The 25,614-nt window shown below is 39.0% G+C and overlaps 1 protein-coding gene across 1 annotated transcript in view; it reads right to left on the bottom strand.

The window, feature by feature from the left end:
- Window positions 1-10,038: 10,038 nt before the first annotated feature.
- LOC140229209 (serine/threonine-protein kinase MRCK alpha-like) overlaps window positions 10,039-25,614 on the bottom strand; it is a 123,026-nt gene continuing 107,450 nt past the window's right edge. Inside the window, exons 34-39 of the mRNA XM_072309482.1 lie at window positions 25,172-25,271; window positions 24,327-24,423; window positions 22,915-22,935; window positions 13,274-13,361; window positions 11,311-11,563; window positions 10,039-10,446 (exon numbers count right to left, since the gene is read on the bottom strand). Coding sequence (XP_072165583.1) covers window positions 10,376-10,446; window positions 11,311-11,563; window positions 13,274-13,361; window positions 22,915-22,935; window positions 24,327-24,423; window positions 25,172-25,271 — 630 coding nt within the window. The 3' untranslated portion in view covers window positions 10,039-10,375. The remainder of the gene's footprint in view (window positions 10,447-11,310; window positions 11,564-13,273; window positions 13,362-22,914; window positions 22,936-24,326; window positions 24,424-25,171; window positions 25,272-25,614) is intronic.

The raw sequence follows: 25,614 nt of genomic DNA, 5'->3' as shown, positions 1-25,614 counted from the left end.
GTTCATCCAAGGCATGGCACCCTGTCAAAATGTCATCCATGACCATCAGATATTCAATAATTACCTCCGCCAAGGAAGGAGGTTATGTTTTCGTTACCATTGGTTTGTTTGTTTATTTGTTAGTTCGTTAGTTTGTCCGTGTGCAAAATAACTCAAAAAGTAGTCATTTTGAAGGATTGGGATGAAACTTGCAGGAAAGGTTGAGAATGACACAAGTAACGAACTATTAACTTTTGGTAGTGATCCAAGAATTTTGGGGGAATTTATGAAGGATTTTTGATATTTTGGCAGGTAGGGTCAATGAACTTGGGAGTTCAGGCTGCGCGTACTTGGTTTGCATGCACGCATTAAAATGCGTGCTCTAGTTTCTGCTAGGGCGAGGCACGCCGTGCAGCTGAGGGTTTATGACGTAACAAAGGCTTCTATATTGGGAAATCGGGCAATTTTTTTCAGCATGTATACCTATCGGTGGAAATCACCGATCTCTATGGAAGAGCCCAAAGAGCTTTGTTGAACTTCCCCATGTATAACTATCGGTGGAAATCACCGATCTCTATGGAAGAGCCCAAAGAGCTTTGAACTTCCCCAGTGGTGGAGAGGAGAAAAATCTCTTTGCAAGATCATTGGTGGAAAGTAGCTGCTTGGCGGAGGTCTGCGCTCTCAGAGTGCTTTTCTAGTTATAACATTTCACAATGTATGTTTCACAATATCTCTAGTACGGGTGATGCCTTTGTTATGATAAGTTGTATAATATAGAATATTGAATAGTGTATTTACTGTAAAAGGAGATATTTTCGCGGTGTTGATATTTTTGCACATTTCACGTAACTAGAAACTAGCTCGAAAATAAAAGGACGCGAACATTTTTGCAGGCCGTATGTTCCAGTAGTTGATGTCTTGATTCCGCAGAATTAAAAACACGCGACACTCTTCCTACCTGGCCAAGCACGAAAAATTAGTTGCACGAAAATATCCACTCTTACAGTACAGCAAGATTTGATATTAGTTGAGTTAGTACAATTTGTCATTCATTGATTTCATTACAGTTCACAGTAATGAACTATACTTATTGATTCTTGCAAAGGGAAGCCTTGTTAAACTATACATGTACATGTTGGCTACATGTAGTGTGATGTATTATGTCCCATTTAGTTCCACTTCACTTTATTACTGCATTTATTGAATTTGTTAATGTCCTTTCATGCACTATTCTAGCCAATATACATTCCAAATGCATAATTTGCTCTCAAGTAATTCTATTTCACCACAGCTGAAATTAAATTACACTTGAATAAAAAATTATGCATTTCATGCATATAATCTAGTATAGTGCTTTCAAAATCATGTACTATTTATGTAATATTACACAACTATTATGCAGATGCTAATAGAGAGAATGTCTATGACTGCAACTGCAGGTACTCCACAGTTCTTCTCAGTTTCAAATTCTGGGGTCTAGTCTTTAAAAAGAAGAAGAGGATGATGAAGAAGAAGAAGAAAAAAAAAAGCAACTATTTGTCATAAAAGTTCCTTGCAGTAATTGCAGCTACTGCAGCAACAATTTGAAAAGCTCACAACCGATGATAACCTGGTTGTTGTCATAGTAATTGAGAGCACTGCAGCCCACACTGATTGCAGACGTCTCACAAAGTGAGACCATGACTATTTCTAAAGTCAGCTGCCTCCGTTAAAGGACCACTGACCCAAATTTGCTGCCGGAGCAGTGGCTACGATACATTCCTGTTTACCAACACAATGGTATCAATTTCAGTCACATGCACACAACAACAACAAAATAATAATAAAGCAGATGACTACAGCTGGGTTTTTTTTTTTCTTTCTTTTTTTTATTACTATTTGTACCTGTTCATTTCTTCTCCATTCAGAACAACTAGTGCAGGCATTGACAAAAGTCTCTTCTGTTTCCAACATCCGAGCGGACAGAATTCTGGATTGCTTGCATCTTTCCTCCCAGTCATGACATTACATAATACTATAAACAAATGTATTAAAACCAGACATAACTTTACACTTTGCTGCTCACGTCGTAATGTCAATCCTTTGTTAATATACACAACAGACAGTATGCTTAAATACATAGAAATAAGACTAGGCATTTTTTTTTTCTCATAAGAGGGAAGAGAAGACAAAAAGAAAACAAGAGGAGAGAATAAGAATAATTCTTATACTTGATACATATAAATAATACATATGTTCATTCATAATTACAGTTATACCTACCTCTTTACATCAACATACAATGTATTACAAGGTAAAGTGTGCAAAACTCTGATCAATATAATTGTATAATTGTAAAGCCGTAACGATAAAGAGTTACCCCTGTTCGATTTACTATTTGAAAAATTTCAATTACAGTAGGTCATTACCTGCTAAGAATACAGTAAAATCATACTAGCCAACTGGTACACACGAAAAAAGCACCTATAAGTGGCTGGTTTACCATTCATCAAGGAAGAAAAAAAAAAGAAAGAAAGAAGAAAAATAACCCACTATGCCTATTGAGGTAAAAAATACTGAAACTTCATCTCTCGGAGCAATCGCAGACATTGTGACTTGATGCGTATAATACGACCAGGAGATGGAGCAAAAACCAACCAAAAAAAAAGTTTGTATAAAAGAAGGATGCACACACCAAACATATGTTCCTCATTCTCCGCGTGGCTGAGCAATGAGTTCACAAGACATACCTATACACTTGCTCACAGACACCGACGCCGATGCAGACAGACAGACACACACACACACACACTCGCACACACCATGCACACTGCAAGCAACGGAGGGTCCTCTTGTGACTTTGTGTACCAGATCTGTGCAATACATAGTTAACCTTTCTTTTCTTCTTTCCTTTTCAAATCTGGACATCCTTGCGACCTTTTGACATTGAACGGATCACACGAAAGAAAAGAAAAGAAAAACCAACAACTCCGCAGGCATGGAAGACTGACACACTCAATTTGGCTAGCCTGCACTACAGGACTGTTTAAAACAACAATGAGAGAGAGAGAGAAATAAGAAAAGAAAAAGAAAATACATTGCCCTTCATACAAGACATATCTTTCTAGAGTGATGCACTCGGTTAGTTTATGCCAAATTCCCATGCCCTGGTTGACTGTCGCGACAGCTCTAAAGAGCTTTACTCGTTCCAGTCACCCGAAATTGCCTGTCACTTTCATTTCGCCATACTCTCTCTCTCTCTCTCTCTCTCTATTAGGGCCAGCTAACAGTCAATGCATCCAAATCATAAACAGGTACATCAATTAGTTATGCATTTATCAATCAAAAGTTCAACATTCCTTGGGGGATACAAAATGGGGCCAAAAAAAAAAATAAAAAAAAAAACTCAGAGAAGAGAAGTATTTCTCTAGTGAAAGCTATTAAGAAGTGCATATACAGCATGAGACTACATCAAGGTCTGACAGAATCCAAAAATAAAGACTAAAGCAACAAACAAACAAACAACATGAGAAAAATATAAAAAAAAAAAAACAGTGAAAACTCTTCAAGAAAGAGGGCTGCTTGTTCTTGTGTGCTATTCCAGTAACATGAAGTAATTGCAACTTAAGAACTAGCTAGTACTGCCCTTCTTTACACCAGACTGGCTTGCAGTCATAGGAATTATACAGACAGGAGTTCGCACAGCACAGGATAATACAATCACAAGAGAGAAAAAGAGGGTGGGGGGGGGGGGGGAATCGATGGACTATTAAATCTGCAAGCTCTGCAAGCAAGTCAAGGATTCTACGTGTGTCAAAAGCATAAATCGTGAGTAACTCATATGATCAAACACTACTACTCCAAAAAGAAAAAAAAAAGGAGAAAGAAACACACAAATGAGAGGCATATGTTCAACAGGCATAAGATCATTACCCCGCAATTCCCTCTCATCTCCACCTTCACTTTTGAACCCTAATTTACCCATAATTTCACAAGGGTACAAGACACAGGATTTGAGTTGCAACAATATAGCCACCTGATGATTTTTTTTTTCTTTTTCCTTTTTTTTTTCTTTTCTCATAATACTGTCTTGCACACTCAAGCACATGAATTAGAGAACGCAGACTGTCTTACTATTCAAACGGCATACTTCGTCTCAGAAACAAAGTTTCCACAGCGACATGGTTTTACCCAGCACAAGCAGCGCTTGGTACACCCTGAAATATATTCTACGTGTACATCACTTATGGTCATCTATTGCTAGCTATTTAAACTTCCAAAATTTCTCTCGACTTCGACTACTCTGACTTTTCTGCATTTCTCTCTTTCATTTTTTTTTTCTTCGTTTTTGGTAATTTTCATGGTATCATACAAACATGTCACATCTTGTTATTCACTCTAATAGTACTGTTACTTATAATATTGTTTTCTTGAGAGTCTGTCGTCTGCAAATTGAGCAGATAAGTCTTCTGGTTCCACTTTCAAATCTCGTTTGTCCGTCAGTCTCCGACCCAAAATTCCTCCAATCATTCCTGGCTATTACGCTATTGCTCTGATTAACCATAGTATACCAACTGTACATGTAAAAATCGGCAATAAAAGCAGATATCTCACTACATTCCAAAAGGGGGCAGCATTAGCGGTGTCTCTTGCGGATAATTCTCTCAAAGACCCGGCAGCGTGGGGATTCACGGGCAGCCTGATTCATTCTCTGCCCAACGGGGTACATTCGAAGAACACAAACAGCACCGGTCAGCGAATACGTGCATCAAAGCGTACCCTTATCGGTAACGGTCGACTCCAATCGAGATTAATCGGCTGTGTTTGAACTTACAAACAGATAAGAGACAAAGCTATACACAATTTGTTACAGGGATTCTCAATATACGAGCCAGGCCAACCTTCCCACACTATGATATCCCCACGCTACGAAGTCTTTTACAGGACCATCACACCGCACCACCACAGACATTTCACATTAAATTTCCTTCATTTTCTCATCCTGTCCCTGTCGCATATAAACCAACCCTCACCCATCCCCTCCCTTTCTTTCTTTAGTTTGTTGTTGCTGTTTGTTTGTTTTTTTATTTGCAATCTGCTATCTGCATCAATGCTAAACGGGACTAGCTGCTGTAGATACACAAAAACACAACCACTCCTCGATATGACACATTTTGTACACAGAGTAAAGGTAACATAAATTATGTCCTCATGTGTGTCTGTGTTCAGCGTATGTGTGTCAGTATGTGTGTATTTCAGACATTCATAAGAGAGAGAGAGTGAGATATGGAAAACGATAGAAAGATAGATAGATAGATAGATAGATAGACAGACAGACAGACAGACAGACAGACAGACAGACAGATAGATAGATAGATAGATAGATAGGTCGATCCAGATAGAGTGAGATATAAAAACTGATAGATGGATAGATAGACAAATCTAGATATAGAGTGAGATATGGAAAATGCATTACAGCTTTACAGGACTAGCTGCTGCAATATGCAAAATGCTACATAGCCAGATAGACAGATAGATAGATAGATAGATAGATAGATAGATAGATAGATAGATAGATAGATAGATAGATAGACAGATAGACAGACAGGCAGATAGATAGATAGACAGACAGTCAGACACACACACACATACACACAAACACACACAGTGACCTCTGGTGTAAACTCAAATTCGTGAAAAGCTGCAAGATGCTCGGCTTTTTCAGCAAAGCTGCTTTCTTGTCCTTGCCAGTTTGTTAGGATTGATCTAGGCACTTAATGAGCTCAACGGAGGGCATTCCGTGGCAAAGCTTAAGGATTAGTTTCAGGACAAAATGCATCACCTCTCTACAGAAAATAGAAAAGAAGTTAACACGAGTATTCTGCACTCTCACGTGCCGATAGAGTGTTATCTCTTTTCCCTATACCAGGAAAGATTATCTTTCCATGTGTTTTTTCTCCTTAGCAAATGACAATACAGTTTTTTCTTCTTACAATAAGGTATTCACATTTGTACAGTATATATAACACAACAGATGCTCCACGACAAATATAAACAGGAAGCCAAAAATAATTAAGTACATCTTAGCGGTCATCTTTAAACATTTTTTTTTTTTCTCCTTTGCTGTCATAAGTTAGGTTTACTATGAGCTAATGAAAGACACAGACATGGCTATTCCAGAAGAAATGAAATAAAGAATTAGAGTTTAAATGCCAAGGAAGATATACCATATAAGTATAAACAAATGTCCATTATTTCAAGCGTAACTTATATATCTCTAAAATGATATGTCTGGTAGGACACGAGTGAACTGATGAACACTGGTTGGTTTAGACTGTGTATCCAATTACACAAAAAGTATCCACTTCAAGGCAGGGTGTGTTTGAGAGAGAGAGAGAAAAAAAAAAAAACATGAAAAAAAAAATAATGGGCACTTTAGTATTTCAACAAGGAAGCAATGGGTAATGTTACCAGCACACAAGAGTTCTATAGACTTTTATCTGTACAAAATGCAGATGTCAGTACAACCGGTACAAGTACAAAAATGACCGACCCAATAGAAACTTTGAACAGCTCTGATGAACAACATACAGATTCTTGAAATGCACTTAAAACACCACAAATAAAACCCCAACAATTTAAAAAGAAAAAAAATATATATATATATATCTTAATGCTGCTGAGATGTTCTGCATTTGTTCTTCCTCTCTATGGTGAATAGATAAGAAATAAAAACAGGATACATAGACAGTATTGAAGGAAACCCAACAGTATATATCTTCCACACCTTACACGCAAACATTAAGAATAACTGGACACAAACAAGCGAGTGGTTTTCTGTGGACCTTCTGTATGATATTCTTGGATTGTGACCACTCTATCATCATGTCAAACTGAACAAAAAAAAAAAATCTCCCAACATGCCACAAAATTTTCAATGGTCCATTTCAATCTCTATTCCTGGACTATTGCCCTTTCTACATTTTGTGCCTCTCTCTCTCTCTCTCTCTCTCCAGTCCTTGTAAAATCTCACTATTGAAACCCTATAAAACGGAAATTCTTCCTGTTCCACATCACGCTTTTTTGTTTTGTTTTGCTTTTGTCTGTTTTTTGTTCGTTTTGGTTGTGTTGCTTTGTTTTGAAATCCTAGGCTTGTGAAAAATCTACTCTGTCACAACCAGTGCCTCGAAGTGACGTGGCAATTGAAGACGATACACTCACTTTTGTCATACTTGGCCCCTCTTTTGCTCCATTTCATCACCAGGACCAGGTGTTCAGACATTTACAGCTTTAATACTGGGTTAGCAGTTCTTCATTAGTTATAGCAAATGGCATGAGCTGATAGACAACCCTCCCTCACCCCACTTCCCCACTCCTTTTGTCACTCTCAGTGAGGTTATGAGAAATGTGTGGTTTGGAATCAGGTGTGTTATACCGCTAATTTCATTTCTCTTGTTGGCAGCACATCCGGCTGTACCATCATAATAAAATCAATATGGACTAGTTCTTGATGAACTGCATGACACAAATGGTTTTGGTGGGTTGGCCTACGTAGGTACCCTTCACACTATCTTTGAAACCCTTTAAGCACTTGTCACTGCATTAGGTTTCAGCATGGCACACCCCCCCCCCCCCCCCACAATCTGTATACAGACATACTCTGGGGCCCGGATGAGGCAGAATGTGTGCATGTGATAATAATGACAACAATAAATATCTATAACAATGATGATAATAAATACGAACAATAAAAGAGTGCACTGAACTTCTGTAGGAACGGAAGGGTCAGCTCTACACTGGGGATAGCAGCACATCACTACCCTACTCACCTACAGTCTTTCTCTCTTTTTTTTTACTTTCTCTCTATCTTCACCGGCATTCACTTGCACTGAATATACACGCTGACTCGCAAACACAGACGCAGCAAACATAAAGCTTTACTCTCACATGATTTTTTTTTCTGACGTTTGGGCTCTCTGTTTTTGAAGTTGTTGGAAGTTGTCCTTGTTATTAGCAATCCTACGCTACACAGTACTAGAATATGTCCACGCCTTTCTCTTTGCAGGCAAATATGGTGCAGCATCACACACGTTTGTAATGTTCCTTTTCATTTTAAAATTTCTAGAGATGACCTGCTACTCTTAAAAATCTTGAAAAACACTTCTCTCTGTGTCGTATCACATGAAATGCACTCACAATGCCCCACTGAGGCGAAAGGTCAATGTTCACAATTGCCTCTCTGTTTTTTTCTTCTTGGGCACAGCGTAACTACTTTTTTCTCCAATTCTAATTCTTTTGGTGGCTGCAAACAGTACAAGCTTTTGGTATTCTAGTGATTATCACCAGGGATGAATGTGGACAGTGCATTGCCTCTTTTCAGTGGCACATTCTACCTGGGTCTCGCACGTTTTCCCCCCCACCTTGGGAGGCTGAACCAGAAACGAAAATCTAAAAGCCTCCCATTGAATACTCTCTTTTAATGATGGCAAATACCGGACTCTGTGATGCTAACCGTAGGACGACCAAAGCGTGGCAAAATACACGATTCCACTCCCCCGCGGTAGACATCCCTCTTGCAGTGCAAAATATGCAGTTTAGCTCATGAAACTAAATTGATCACAACACCACCGTGCACTCCCTGGGCACTCTGTCCCATCCTCAGCAGGTCAAATCTTTCCTCACACAGGATCTGCCCAACTTACACAACAGCATTGCATGTTCAATCTGTTCATTTAGGCTTTACTTGTAGGCTTCTTTAATACAACATATTCCCCTCCCCTCTCAAAAAAAAAACAACCTTCCTATCCTATCCTTCCCAAAGTCTGAGTGATGACTGCTTGCACTGTACTGTAATCTCAACAGATGGCATCAAATCAGTCGCAATTTGAAGCCATATTTACTCGAGTTACAATATTGACGATTTGTGCTTAGAGCTTGCTTTCCTACATTGTAGTAAACATGACACTCTAAATTCCTGGTAATATATATATATATATATATATATATATATATATATATATATATATATATATATATATATATATATATATATCTCTGCTGATGTAGATGACATCAGCAGAGGAAAGAAAACTCGCCGAGTTACGAGTAATCGTGAAGAGTAAGAGCTTTCAAGGTGAAGGGTTGAACAGGGATTTATCCATTCTAAACGGTTACTCATTCTTCCGTTAAAGAGAAGAATAAGTCATGATGAGGATTATAAGATATTTTTTTTTTTTTTTTTTTTCAAAATATCTTTCTAATTGATAACTGTTTCACTACCACTGGTGTTGTGATAGAGAAATTAGTTGGTTATTCTGTCTGAGATTATGACGAATTATAGCGAATATTATGATTTCATGTCTCCATCTTAATAATCAATTTACTCTTATTTTGTATTATTTTCTGTAGATGGATTCACACTGTCATCCTATTACTCAGTTGTATGAGTCAATCAATTTCACACTTGCATGTTCAAATCTGTTTAGCTTTCAGCGAGACACCACCAAACTGTGACTTTTGTAATTGACGATTTCATCAGTTTCTTAACAGGAATTATTATACCAACTTCTTCCTACCGATGATTTTTGTATTTTAAGTCATGAAACAATTTGATTGTTGGAGCGCTCTTTAACCTAATTTTGTAACTTATGGTACGTTGATGAGTACATTTGTCGATATCTTAACATGTGATAATACAAAGTAATTGAACACCATTGTTACGTAATAAACATGTCAATGTCCTCCTCCTTATGCGTGGGGTACCTTGACTACATTGCGTCTACATGGCAACATCATTGTAAAGGGTACGCACTCTCATAGCAACCAATTCTGTGTATATGGGTGCGCGCTCTTCATGTTCAATTTATGTTTTGGTATTGACATTCCGCGTCGAGACTCCTGAAGAAGGTGGAGGCCACCGAAAATTTGAGTTGTTCAATAAACTCATTCTTATTGGCGAAATAATGCATTACTAGTTTATTTCTTGATTCTTCGCTATATATATATATATATATATATATATATATATATATATATATATATATATACTTGTACGTATATCTCTATACAGGAAAGTCCCCAATATATGCCACAGCCTAAACATCTACTTCCATCCGTGGAAAAAGGAATCACCCAAGCATTGGTGTCTTACGTAATAGCCTAAGTGTCTTGAAAAATTAGCCATGATGCGCGGTAAAGGCGACACAGAAGTAAAAGCTAATCAAACACCGAGCTTCAAATGTGCCAATCTGATGAGACCAAACAGCAAAAACTTTCATGCAAATGTAGAAATGAGATGAGGTGATACAGTGACACGATGAACGTTGCCCCTCGCAGACGATGACGGCATCCTTTCAGGGTAGGGAGTGCATCCTGCGCCCCCCTCTATTCCTCCCGTCTCCGGATCACTGCACCCCCCTTAGCTCGAATTCTGGTCCGGGTCGGCGTAGCTGGTCCGATGCGGTGTGGGCGGAGTCCCGGAGCTGGATGCTGTGCAACAAAGCATCAGGAAGGACAAAATAAGATGTCAGACGATTGTACGGGGGGGGGGGGGGACGCTTTCCACATGCAAAAGGCAACAGGTCACTGAAGGGATCCAGACAAGTTACAACCACACATCGGATATTCCCAAGATAATCTCAAGATATTTTTGATGTGATGCCACACCACGATAACTACGAGTAATCAACCCTCCAACAGAGGTGGGAAGTCTCTCTTGCTGCTATCTCCCTGCTCTTCCAATGAAGGGAGTTACTGTATACTAGTATGCCAAATATTTCATGAGTCGGGTGCTCTTCGCAAATTCAAAAACATGCGAAAATATCAACTCTGATGCTGACATGAATGTGACCTGCATGCATACATTTCTCCATTCAGTACTGTACTCCAGATCACAAATTTAGCCACTTGCCAAATCATTGGGAAGTCCCCCATTCACAAAAAATTAGACTCTCTAAATAAATGGTCTATACAATAGCATCACCCAACTACAATCACGAACATCATAAACCCCAGGAATAATCTACACTGTATAACTTGTAATTCTTTAGTGATTTGAATATTAGATATATACAAGAACTAGGTGGTGTGGGCTTTTTTTTTTTTTTGTACACACCTAATATTAAAATGTTTTTCACAGTACATCCCTGAAATGCTTTTCATGGTTCCAATACAGATACAGTGCACTCCCGGTAAAGCCAGCACAGTTATAACGAAATTCTCATTAAAACACAGTACAAATTAACATCCCGAAATCAACATCAATACATCCTTACATACTATTCTGTTTGGATACGACAAAAGAAAACTGCTGGTCCCCAGGACTTTGTTATAACGGGAGTCGCCTGTACCCACCTTCTCCAAGCGAATGCCTGGGCGAGTGGCCGGAGAGGTCGGGTGATTCCTGCGACCCCTGGGAGTTGTCGCGCGAGGCCACGTTCACGTCAAAGGCGGCACCGAGGGAGGACCCCGCCTGGCCGTTCTGGTCCCACTCCTTGCTGATGTTCATGACCGTGTTGGGGCGCTGCCGCGTGACCCCAGACGAGCGCAGCTGGGCGGGCTGGCCCATCATGCTCTTGATGCGGGCTGGCTTGTTCTCGGGCAGCGACTACGGGAGGAGGAGGAGGTGGAAGTGGAGGGAGATGGGGGGAGGGAACGGGTTGAATGAGGGGATGGGGGAACGGAGAGAGGAGCGTACAGCTTATAGCAACTTAAAAAATGTGCCCAGGGAGGAGTGATTTTTACCAACGAACTTACAGGACAAAAGCTACTGCACCACTTTACTTTACAGATGTGAGGTAGATGCAGTTAGAAACTAATCAAAACACCTTTGAGAAGCCGAAATCCAACTGGATGATGCTCTTTTAAAATGAATTTGAAGTTTGTGTTTACGCAATTTTACAAAAGCAGAAAATAATGACCACGCAGACAATAACAAAATAAACAAAAAAATAATAATAATGGAGGGTCAACACTAAGCGTCAGAGTCAGCATGCGATGACATCTTTTAGGAAGCAAATAAACAAGCAAACAAAACAACAGAAAACATAATTAAATTGTTGAAGAATCTATCGCAGGAACAGATAAGCAAGTAACACATTATAGTACGAGATTCCTGATAAGAAATGAGTAAATGTCTTATTTTCTATTAGCCGAAGAGGATTGAAGAGTTTAAAAAAACCAAAAAACAAAAGTGAAATCAGTGCTAAACTGAGATTGGTGCGTGTTTAACCTGGTCCACAATCAACATTTTCTTGATGCAAAATGGCGCATGTGGAGACAGTACATCTACGTGTATAACACATGTATTCTCATTCACATTACTTGGGTTTCTTTCGTAACAGTTATGCAACAGTGCATGGTTAAAAATGTTAATGCAATGAATATCTTCCTTCATTTTTTATGGTGGTCGTCTTCTTCCAATCCTCAGTTAGTCATGTCTCATATTTCCTTCACTCTTTTAAGTCAAGACAACTGACTGGCTGGATTTGCAGTCTTCAATGAATTTCATTTCTCAGATTCATTTTTCAGCTTTTTTTTAATCTTAAGTTTGATCCCAAGTGATGTGCAGTCCACCTAGTAGAAATTTTGACTTGGATGAAGACTGGCCCACAAAGAGGATCTGCTCAGTTTACATATCTCTCCACTATAGGCTGATTTAATGCCTTCAATGAAGCAAACATTCACAAAGAGCACTCTTTTATCAAGTTTTCATGTTTTCGTTTGGCATTGTTCATTTAATTTGGTTGGGTCATTCTCAAGACTCAAAGGGCCTGAAACATGGGTGAAGTCAAGCACAAGAACAACACGATATTCTCCCCCACCTCATTTCTTCTTCTTCCTTTTTTTTTTTTTAAATCCTGTGTGCTTTAAAGAGAAGAATCAGTCCATCAGGCTGGGTCAACAAATTGCACGATGTTCATGTAACGGAAGTATCAACCTTTTCATTACAACAAATAAAGATCATTTCAAATGCATTCACTTTTGCTGTGTCAATATGAACTTTGCCCCCTGCTATGCATGTTTCAATCAGAAATTTTTCATGGATTTGCGGCATTCCAAATCAATTTTCATACCTTCGTTACATGGACATCACATGTATGAAACACTGGCAATAACTTATCCAGTCCGAAATTGCAATACCCATGATGCTTGAGCAGTAAAACTTGGTGGGATAAGGTTTTCTTTCTGAAGTCATCATTGACAGATCTTTTGCTTGGTTTTGATGACGCCTGGATTTTGAGTTCCAGTATGTCACAAAAACTGACCCAACCCCGTGGACTGACGCAGAAGGGAAGCGGTCTCGCCCAATACTCACCGGTAGATCCTGCAGCTTGGACAGGCTGTCTCCCGGCCCCATGTGAGTCACATGGTAGAAATTTGTCGGCTGTGATATATGAATCGTCCTGTTTCAGGTTAAAACGGGGAGGAGGGAGGGAAGGGATGGAGGTGATGAGGAATAGACCAAACAGCATGATCAGACCACATGATACACAACAAGAAGAACAAAAGAATTGCCAGCAATCTATCAGGAGGAAATCAAACTTTTCTTGAGAGAAAGCTGTGTGCTGCACAGCACTGCTCCACTGAAGTGGAGTAATGTAAAAGTAGAAATTTCTGCGAGAGTAATTTTCCTCACTCCGCCGCGTAGAGTGAATTTTGCACGAATTTCATTCCGCAGAATGAAAGCGATATATTATTACGTATAACAAGCAATAACGATCATAAGCTTCTATTCTTCGCACTGGTTTCGTGCCATCCTGAATGTGCTGAAATTTTCACTTTTACAGTATCTAGCTATCTAAATCAAGCTTGTAGGCTGCAGTAGCCTCACGTCTAGAGATGCAGCCACTACTGCCTAATCGGGACAACAGGGCAGCAAACCTCTGTCCCGGCTAAATAAGGCAGACGTCAAGATCAGAAGGTCAGAAATCCACACAACATTATGTGGTGGGCCCGGGTTGGAACTAACCTGGGCGGAGTACGCTGATGAACTATATAATGCACTGTCTGACAATGATGCATCAGCTACTGTTCAATATCCTACGACAATTTATATATATACATATATACAATAAAATGGCTAGAGCTACATTTTGTCAAGCATTTACTAAATTTTCCCTCAGCAGCAAGATTAATTACCTAAAAACTATGTATTACGTGCAAAGATCTAATGAAAAGTTCAAACCACTAAATCAAAAAAAAAAAGACATATTGAAGAGACATTGTCTCATTGATCAGAACTCCCACACATCCGAGTCCAGATAAACGTTGGCCGCCATATTCTAATGCATAGCAGCTTCTTACCCTTGTGTGAACATATTGTGATTCGGGCCACATAAGAAAAAGGAAAATACAGGTGAAGGGGGAAATTCCCTGGTGGGATGGTTAGCCTAGTATCAAGGTGTCATTTTTTTTTTTTTTTTTTTGTTGGTATTATCAATTAATTTGTCTTGTTTGAGATCAAGTAATTTCCATAACATAGTTGTTATGTCTCATCAGCTCTCTCTTTACAAGTTCATATAACAACAATCATAAGGTGCATATAAAATCTTCCTTCCCCCTCTCCTTTCAACAAATATGACAGAGTTGCTAATTAAAACAGTGAGTCACCAATCTTCCCTGGCTCATGTTGAGCACAATTTGTGACATGCCACAACGCTTTCAGGCAAAATTCGCAAGAGCAAATTCCCTCTTAGGCGGGGTACAAAGATTTTGACCATTATTTTTGTCGATTTGGGGTTTTTGCAGAAATTGAATCTTTGATATGTTTTCCTACCGAAAATGGAATTTTAAACACCCTATGTTGGATTGCACTCGTCAGTTTTGATCTTCTTTTTGAATGCTGCGCCAATATGCCCAGTGTTGTTACGGCCCAGCATTTCGCGTGCGATTGGCTAGTGCGTCGCACACATTTACATAGTTCGGCTTTCGGAGATACGTCTCGCAGCGTGTCGGAAATGTTTTGTCCACGAGTGCATGCTCCATTATTGTTGTTGCTACAATAGATACAGTACCAGTACGCTCGCTTTGTACAGTGTATACGCTCATCGTTTGGCTTTCTATCCGAGCTTTTCTGCTGCAATATTCGACAACGGAAGTGAAACAAGAAGTGAACAGCAACACTAGGCAGCACTAAGTTCCCTTGTGAAAATAGATACGATATGGAACATGTTTTGAACTTATCAGAGTCGCAAATCGCCACACAAATCATATAAAATGTGATCGGAAACTCACTTGTCAACTAGTTGTGATTGTAGTAAATATGACAGCAGGTTGACTCAAAAAGACAGCAGAAGAGAGGAAAGGAGCAGTCATAGACCCCGTTTACAGTGTGGGGCCGGGCTCGGCCGCGGCCGAGTCCGGCCTCAATTGCGCGGCCGAGCCTCGCAATTTTGTCCGTTTACACTGCTGGGCTCGGCCGCGCTTTTGATTCAAACCTTTCAATATTTTGTCGTAGTGGCGCTCTGCTTGTAAACAAACGCAATTTGGTATTGTCTGGTTTTCAGACCCTTTGCCAAATGAATTCCGTGGCGACGAAGTCGCCGTTCGGGCAAAGGCCTTTGCCGAAGGAAAAAATCCTTTGCAGGACAAAACCACCTTAAACTATACTAGTTTTCGACGTTGAGGGGGTTAATATCCTTAATAGCGAAAGATACAGGCAGAGGGTTTGGAAGCCAGACTAAAATTGACCGCGCAATTGGCCGCGCATTTGGCCCAGTTTGCGTTTACACCAAGAAGAGGCCGGGCTCGGCAGCGGCTCGGCCGCGGCCGAGACCACCTCCAGAGCGAGGCCAAATGCGAGGCCAATTTTGGCCTCGCATTTGGCCTTTTGCGCGTTTACACTGAAGCGGGGCTGGGCTCGGCCGCGGGGCCGCGGCCGAGCCTCGCACTGTAAACGGGGTCATAAATGACCAGTATTCAAATAATACACTATACTAAACGTCAAAATTGCACCAAACTAAAGTAAAGTCGTGTTTGTTTGTTTGTTATATGTTTACCGCACAATGCCACACACGCACGCCTTGAAAAACAAAACAACGGGAAGCGTGACGCTTGCCATCTTTCTGCATTCGAAAGGGTACCAAATGATGAAATTTACAAGACAAATCAACCGCAATGAAAACATGACATGTAAAGGGAATACGATTGCGCCACCCGCTAGACCTGCGACATGTACACACAGGCATAGCGTGTGGATGCCATTGGCAGTGATTGGGTAATACCAACGTGCACCATACACACGTAACCAGCAAGCTTATCGTATCCGCCATCTTGAAAGACGTACTGGTAAACAAACCCGAGCGATACGCATTGTGTATTCGGCTCCATGTACGCCGAGTTCCGAGGAAGGTGCATAGGAAGCGGGAAATTTGATTCTCTCAATGAGCCAATCAGAAGCCGCTGTGGTTGCTGGAGGTGGAGCTTAATCTCGATTGACACCATTGTACGGATGGGTGATTCTCAACTCGCATCGCCACTCGGCATTGTCTTCGAGCAGGAGGTGAATCTTCAAAACCTGTTTTCTCGCAATTTTGTCAGGCTAACAAATCAAAAGGTGCATTATATTTTGCTTTATATGACCACTTACGGTGCCGGAGAATACAAGTGTTTTATATCAATGTAAAGCTTAGGATATGGGCAATGTGATTCAATGAAAAAATGATTTTTCAAAATTCCTGACTTTTGCCTGAAACCGTTGTCGCCAGGTCACACTTGAAATTTGTGGCAAGACTATTTCCTCTCTATATAATCATTCATATAGGCTACAAAAACCCACTTCAGATCTCAAAAAAAAAAAAAAAAAATGGTGTGTTGAGAACAAGCAATGTATTTCTTTCCAATAATCAACATTCTTCACATTCTTTTCATGTCTTTGTTAGTCAGGGTGTGTTTGCTGCATACAATTCTCCGATATCACTCACAAAGTTAACTGCATAATGTCGTCCGTTCATTTTTGTTTCCACTGAATGTGTTTACATGTACTGTATACGCTGTTATTTTCGTGAATTTCGCGAATCACAGTTGGATCGCGAATTTAACAACATGCGAAAATGACTCCATGCGCCCTGTTAATATGTATTAATGTGAGCGTCGGCGTCAATTTGCGAAAATGTCTATGGCCTCGTCATTCGCGAAAATATCTGTACGCAAAAATAACAGCGTATACAGTATTTTGTCTGCTTGTCCTTCCAACTATTTATCCCGGTTCGTTATTCATTGAGATATTACTCATGCTAATTGATTCTATCAAGGAGGTTTAAGAGATGGAGTTCCATCTAGCTGTAATTATTCAAACAGCTGCCATTTTTCTATTGATGCACAAAAGAATTCCACAGGTGCACATGTACCTTTGATGATCAGGGTTCCATGCCGCCATCCTTTTGAGCAATTTGAAGATTCATTTTAAACTCTAACATTATATCGTCTATATTCTGCTTGTTTATATGTCAAATACAATGAATGTTCTCTTAATGATTAAGCATATGAAACAAAATTACTTATTATAATGTCATGCAATGTAATGTAATATAATGTAATTTAATGTAATATTATGTAACGTAATATATAAATTATTATGCTTTTCATAATCCTTATACATGTATTAATTTAAGATTTAAATGTTAAGCGCTTAGAAATTACTGTAATAAGCGCTATATAAATGTACATTATTATTATTATTATTATTATTATTATCATTAAAAGCAAATCCCATCCAAGATTATGTGCAAAAATGTAAACCTGAGCTGTATGTCGTGAAAATATTTGAAACTGTACTCTCACTACAAAGCCAATTTTATCATCTTTCCGATCGCTTCCGACAAATGAAACTGATATGGTATAATTTACAAGTACAAATTGTATAGTTCTTTATTCATTTATATGTTAGATTAGTGTAAAGTCATGTAAAAACAAGTAATTTTGATTTTCATTTCATCAATTTTTGTACAATTTTTATTCGCACATCCCCGTGCCTGTACTATTAATGTGTCGCTTGTTTTCTGAGAAGGGACGGCGAAAAGCAATTGCCATCATAAAGACATCTTGCTTTAAGAGTGACGAGTCATGATGCAATGCCACATGAATCAATTGTCTTCCCATCTGTGAGGCAGCTCTAGTTTAGCACATACTTCAAATATTTCTGAGTGGAGGCATGAAACATGGGATCAAAGGGAATGAGACTGCTGTTACTCCATTTCTCAAACCTCCTTGATTCTATCAAGACTGAATGCATACATTCAAGGAATTTGACAATTTTGTAGGGAATAAGGCATAAATGACACCATGTGAATAAGGTATGTGCTGTACAGGAATAATTCACAGACCAAATGAAAAACACTTGAATTATCTGAAAGCACTTAATGGAACCATACTTTGGAGCAGCGGGTGTAGAATGGAAGTGAGATAGATAAATAACTGTGTATACAATGCATTTTGTGTATACAGTTTGTGCAATAAATCATACAAGACAATATTTCTTTTGTTTTTAAGAAAGAAAGAGAGTATGTCATGCCGAGTGAAGCTTAAAATATATGTCAGTCTTCTAGTTCTCCATCGAGGATATGACATTGCTCTCTTAAATCATGGCAGCCTATATAGTGATACATGTAGAAATATGATAATAATGATAGTGACATCTTCATTTGATGTGCTTTTGAACAACATGATATAGAGTAGATGTACCATAATCAAACAGTTGATTGGATAACATGAAAATGTTATTGTTATCATCTGAAGAATAACTTTCACAGCATTGAAAAGAAGGGTCTCAGAAAGAAGGTTCAATACATAGGTTATATACCGGTTATAGCATGGCTTACAGAGCCACAGGGATTAAATCAATGTTTTTATCACTGAACGGTCACCACCATCTGTATTAAAATGGGTTAGATCAGAATTTGTTATTCTTTTAAATCAAATCTTTTGATGTGATGTATGGTGGTAATTGTACTTCTCAGTGACAATTATTGACCAATATCACTTGGGCATGTTAATCGACCTGACCACACATCAAACAAATTATTAAAACGAGGATAGTATTGAAGATCATGTTTGAATTTCTTCAAAACAAAATACCTCCTGTGATAAATGAATACGTTTTGATGTGAGAACACCAGCAAAAAAGTACGATATTGATTTCTTCGTTTTCAAGTAAAGGTGCAAATGATAGCAGAAAGATATGAATATGATAGTTAAACATTCATGATTGTTAAGAATGCCAGTATCTGATTCATCTCCACGGCCACAGGAAAAAAAAAAAAATTATAACTAATTGTTCCATGATTCAGTCCCTTATGGAATACATTCACTCATCTTGACGATAACTCTCGGACAATGCAAAATTCTACAAGACCAAGAATTTTGTTCCCTTCTGTCTTCGGCGCTCTCAAAGAACTGGTAGTGTGGGGCGATACGGGCGGCCCTATTTAATCAATCGTCATTCCCTGCCCACTTGGGTACATTCAAAAACCTTGACTAATGCAGCCTACTTTCACATCAGCGAAAATGTGCATTCAAGCATCGGTAACGTTCCACTCCAGTCAAGATTCTCTAGCTATGTGTGTACTTGCATAGAGATCTGTAACAACGCTACACACAATTTGTGGCAGGGATTTTCGAATTTATATCCAAATTGGGACAGCCTTCCACTTACACAAATCCCCATGCTATTGCATCTTCAACATTATGGCTCGATGTTTTTCAGTGCAAGCATGTAAAAAAAAGCACCGTTCTACTGCAAATACCACCTCAAGCAAATTGTATCACTTTCCCCTCAATCTGATGCCTCCTGTGAGGATGATATGCACCTACATCTTCCATGTTCAACAGCCGGTTTGTGTGACATATCTAAAATGTGCGATGCAAGTAAAATGCTGTTGACTATTCATCGAAATGAGTTGTGGACACGGGTATCTCTTATCGGTAACCAATGTGAGTTATTACGGTGAATGGCACAGACACACTGGTACACCATATGATTTCATCTGAATGAAAGTGTAACAAGGTACATTCGACAAAAGTATATCTGCCCCAATGATCTATTTAAACAGGCTTGATAATCCTATTTCTCCGATTGAACACATGGTGAGAGGAGACTGTGGATATCTGGTTGTGACAAGATGGGGGACCTGACATGACACCAAATCACCAGTGACACTGTGAAGAAGATTTAGACACACCCCAGATACAGAGCTAGGCTTCCCAAATAGATGGCAGTCTATGCACGGGTAGAGTCAAAGAAGACTGCTGGAGAACATTATACAGATATTGCCTTTTTTAGAGGTGTAATATAACACTTGGCATCCCCATAGGAAAATATAATTCCCAATGGACTGTCAAGTATTACATTATAATGACAGACAGGGCAATGTTTGTTATACAAAATGGTGGATGTAAATACACATTACTTCCTAGTAGTGTGGAATCACACCAGTCTGGATGTGTTGCAAAGTTACAAAGCTGTGCATACCACATCCCATCTGCAGCTAGTCAAATTCTGGAATTGTATTACCTGCAGATGTCAGTGCTCGCAACATAACAATATCAAATCCTCTCTGAACTAGTCACATGATTGCATTGAGACCAATCACTGACCAATGTTTATGTAGACCATTTAATATAAACTTTGTTGGCCTAAAAAACAACATTTCCTCTTTTGACTGGTGTTGTTGTTGTTTTTTTTTTTCTTCCTCTCACATTTTATACAAACATCTCATATTTAACAAATCAGAGCTCACAAATGTCCACAGTGAATGAATGAATACATACTCAACACTTACAGGTACTGTAAAAGTGGTTATTTTCGCGCGACTAATTTTTCATGCTCGGTCGGTTAAGAAGAGTTTCGCTTGTTCTTAATTCCACGTAATCAAGACATCAACTACTGGAACATATGGCAAACAAAACTATTCGCGTGCTTTTATTTTCGCGCAAGCTTCTAGATGCGCGAAATGCACCAAAATTTCCACTTTTACAGTACATTTGCAATGATGACAACTGCTAGGATGAATTCAGAGTGAAAAAGAAATTGATTTTTTTTTTCTCATCTAGCACAAAAAATCCAAACAAACAAACAAACAAACAACTAAGACTGATGCTCAAAATTAAAAAAAATATGGCAAAGCGCAAATATGCTAGGGGCAAAACTACTACCGTGCAATGAGCATGCTTCGCTTGTGATTGACACAGATAGTAGCAAGTCTGAGAGTGCTCAACTCAATATGTACCTTCATCTTTTTGAAAGGTAAAAACACTCACTTTCCTCCCCCCCCCCCTAAAAAAAAAAAAAAAAAAAAATCTTTTCAAACCTTTTTCAGAGAGACAACCTGCCAGTGAGTGTACTTAATTTGTCACATTCAGATCAAAATGCGGATAAAATGTTATCCGAGATTTATGCATCCCAGGAGAAAGCCAAACTCTACTCTCTCCCTGTATGTCGTGTCTCTCCCTGTATGTCGTGTCTTGTTTTTCCAAATCTCATATATAATACAAAAAATATATACTTACAGTATCAAAAGTCATTTTTATCTATTTTTTTTTTTTTTTTTTTTTTGCTTTGTTTTTCTCGCTAGTGCTCTGCAAATGAGGGCTAATACTAAAATTGGTCTAAAAGAAAAAAAAATAAAACAAGAAAGCATATCTTTAGCAATAGTAGCTGCTAATTCTGGTGGGGTTCCGACTGGAAATTAAAAAAAAAAAAAATCAAGGTGTGGTCAATGCAGAAAGGGTGGTCAGTGATCAGCAAATCAAAAGCAAGGCCAGCCATACAGTTATTAAAAGCAGCACATGCATGCAGTCCACTACTCAAACATCACGCATTGAGGGAAAGATGCACAAAGCCATGCCATGCGCTGCGCAATAGTCCTACCAAATTAAAAACAGAAACAAAAAACAAACAAACTGGCAATAAGATCTAGAGCAGCGCAAAATTGGGACTAGATAGTGGATTGCTATGTTCTGCTGGGCGAAAGAACAAATATGTCACAAACTTTTTATTGCTATTTCTTCTGAATTGTGAATGAGAAGAAAGCAGACGAGAATCGCTCCACGGAATAAAGACTACACTTTCTTTAGTCCCTTTTCTTGATTTTTGTGTAAGTTGGCCTTCTTCTACTGGACTGTTTGCCTTAATTTCGACTGAACATCTGCCAAAGAGTGCCGACAGCCTCCTTCTATAGAGAATTTGTGCAAAGATGTTTGGCTCAAAAGTCTTTCAACATACACAAAAAATCTACCATGGAAGTATGAAACACAAAATGAGTTTGCACTATACCTATGATGAGGATTGGAAAAAAAAGAAAGAAAGAAAAACTCCAATGTCCCTGACACCATAGTGAAATGTCACAAACAATGTTGGGGTAAAATGAATGTGATCTGTGCTTGAAAGAAGCCTCCACATGATCAATGACATATCTCCATGGTCAATTGATGACACTTGCATTATCTGCAAACTTTATTATCAAAGGCTTCTGTAATTTCAGCCACACTGCTCAAAAATTCTAATTCTATGGTCTCATTAATGAAAGTGCAATTTTGTAATGTCATGTGAAATTTGCACATACAGGCTTCTACCCCCTTCCCTTTTCTTTTTTTTTCTTTTTTTTTTGCAGAGAAAAGAAAAATTGCAAAGAGGCACAGAGGCATTTGAATTTCAGGCCCTTCAGCTCCCCCAGTAACAAACGCTGCTCAAAGTAGCAAAAATATGTTGGAAAACAAACAAACTAAAAAGAATTTCAAATTTTAGGGAAGCAGCGTGGGTAGGTGCTGGATTCCAAGGCTGCGGCTGCTGAAAGTGTTGTGTTGGTCAGTGACTGTACATGATGATAATACAAACATCCATATGGTGGGTTACAGAGTCAAGGGGAGTAACATCAAGCTATTAACACTGGGAGTACAGTGATGATATGAGGAAGTCATCGGGAGATACGAGGAGTTTACCTGCAGGAAATGTATACATACCTCATCTGAAACTTCGCCCCTCTGGTGGCCATGTACGTTTTTGTTTTGTGTTGTTATGGTTTGTTGTTGTTGTTTGGATGGTGGTTGGTTGTTTGTTTGTTGTTTTTTTCAAAGGGTTAGGTGGGTGTAATAAGCAAACACAAGGATACACAGGTTTAGGTACGACAAAAGCATTGAACACAGCATTCATGCAGGTTGTCACACAGTTTAATCTAAGCAAAACACAGATTTCTTTTCTCTTTCAGTCTGTTTTTTCTTCTTCTCTTTTAATCAAATTCAGAGGAATATACACTTCCCGAACAGAGCAAAAAGAAGATATCTTCTCGAGTCACTTCTTGAATCCATGGCAATGTTCACAGCCTTTTCCAAATATGGTTGTTGAATAGCATATCAAACAAAATTGATGGTGAGCTGCTAAAACATCCCAATTATACCTCCCGCTTAATGAAGCTTTTACAATCTCAAAAATCATGTTAACAAATGCTGTCACAGACTTGTCCAATTAAATTTACGTGCGTACACAATAACAGATGATGAAATCGCTACTCGATAATCGAAAAAAATATGTACAAGGTACCGACACCGAGAATCCAACGTACAGTGTAACTTACACTTGTTTTGTTTTGTTTTTTTTGTTTTGTTTTTTGTTTTTTGCTCAGAATGCTACTGACAAACACCCATCACTGCAAGCAAAGCATACCAGTGACGTACACCTGCCCTGGGACCAGGACCATTACATAATCATTTGCAACACAAGTGTGAGTGCACTGACCCTTCTATTACTGCCAAGACACATCAGCAGTCCGTGAGACCATAGATGCTTTCATCTCACTACATCATGCATCTAATGGGACTGACTCCTACACAGGCCGCTAAAAAAACATAGGTCTATCAAACAGCATCAAGTCTCTGCACACAGCTGGGGAGACATGCAGGATCAAGTGGGTATCTCTTCAGGGGCTTCTTCGTACCGTAAGCATCATTTGGGTCGCTTTTCTTTCTTTTTTTCTCTCTTGCTGTTGCTGTTGGTTCTGTTTTGTTTTGCTTGTATTTTCATTATCACTTGTGAATTCCCATGGGCACGAACTCACAAACAAAGCCCAAACAGTCAACATGCTAATCATGGGAAATCATTCACAAATAAATCATCTGTATTTTCTTGTTTTTGTTTTGGGATCTTCTTTTTAATCATTTTTGGCAGAGGGGAGGGGAGGGGAGGGGCTCAGCACAGGGAGAATTTGCAAACATAAAGCAGCATTAAAGGGTTTCTTTTTTTTTAAATCCCATTGCGATGCATGGCTCAAGGAAAATGAATGTAAACACAAAAATCTAAACTTGGAATACTCTTCTTGGGTTTGCAGCAATACCGTCAAATCAAATCCAAAAAACAAAGGGATAATAGCAATGCTCACTTTTTGATGTCTTCCTTGGACTTGAAGGAAAATTTCCTCTTGTTGGCAGCCTGCTTGCTGGACTTGACTATTGTTGGGATGTTGAGCTTCTCCTCATCTGAATTCAAATGGTTAGAATAGTTACAATGACTTAATAAATAACAAATAACACACCAAGATAAAAGTGAGAGCTACAAACTTTAATTATAGTTACTGGAAAAAGAGGAGATGTATACAGTGCACGTCAAATGGTGTGGAAATCAAGAATGGAAATATGTACTGCGATACAGAAAGGGAATCAGCTGTAAGCTGTAAGCTGTGTAAGCATAAATTACATATAAGTGACACAACAATAGGTATTAGCACAAATACCACACCTGTGTCAAATTTTAGTACTACATAAATTTTCTTTGACAGTAACTTCAGTCTCAGAAACATTTGAAATATGTGCAGGATCTGATTCCCATGTCATAGACAGAGAAAAAAAAAAAGAGAGAAGAAAAAATTGTCTCATACTCATTCTTCAATACTTAAATGCTAATTGATGATGGTGACAAGAAAATAATTATTACAAAGAAAGTAATCATTACAAATATAAGAAGCATATTCATCATCAATTCTAACATGTTTTTAAAGTTTTGCCTGCATGTGTGGTATGGCTCTGCTACCTTCAAACTAGGGAAACAAACTGCTCAAGCATTTCACAAACTTCCCTTCAAAACTTCTCCAAGCCTTCCCTTGCAATACCCTCAATTCATTGAATCAGACTCAACAGAGATACAGTGTCAACAATTGCTGCCGCTGTCTGATTGCCCCAGACAGACAGCCGCTTTACGGAACCCCAAAACTTGCGGCTAAGTGCTCACCCGACACCGAGAGCCGGTTGTGGAAGTAGACGAGGCGGGGCGCATGGAGGTCCGTCACGAAGCTCAGGTTTAGACTTCCGTCCCACGAGAGTTGCCGAGTCTGTGAGACACAACGGAACGAAAGGTAACAGCGTAACCATCATATTCCTTCACGTGCATCTCATGGCATCATCCCATCCAAGGGCGAGGAGTTCATGAGTCTGCTCTTCCAGAAGTGTTTTGGGTGCTGGGGACTCTTGGTGAGATGCCATAAAATCATCACGCTACATCGGCCCCCAGTTTTGGTTCGAAAGCATGGTCAACAAACTGAAAAGTCCCCAGCACTCAAAATGTCCTGGCCTAACAATCTGAAAAATGTTACCATTTTCTTCTTAAAAATTCTTCGACTACAATGTATGACATGGCAATTACAATATAATAATTCCTCTAGATACACTCTAGAC

The sequence above is a fragment of the Diadema setosum genome, chromosome 1 (genome assembly GCF_964275005.1).
Source record: "Diadema setosum chromosome 1, eeDiaSeto1, whole genome shotgun sequence".
Taxonomy (NCBI): domain Eukaryota; kingdom Metazoa; phylum Echinodermata; class Echinoidea; order Diadematoida; family Diadematidae; genus Diadema; species Diadema setosum.
This window is presented reverse-complemented; position numbering and strand designations above follow the sequence as displayed.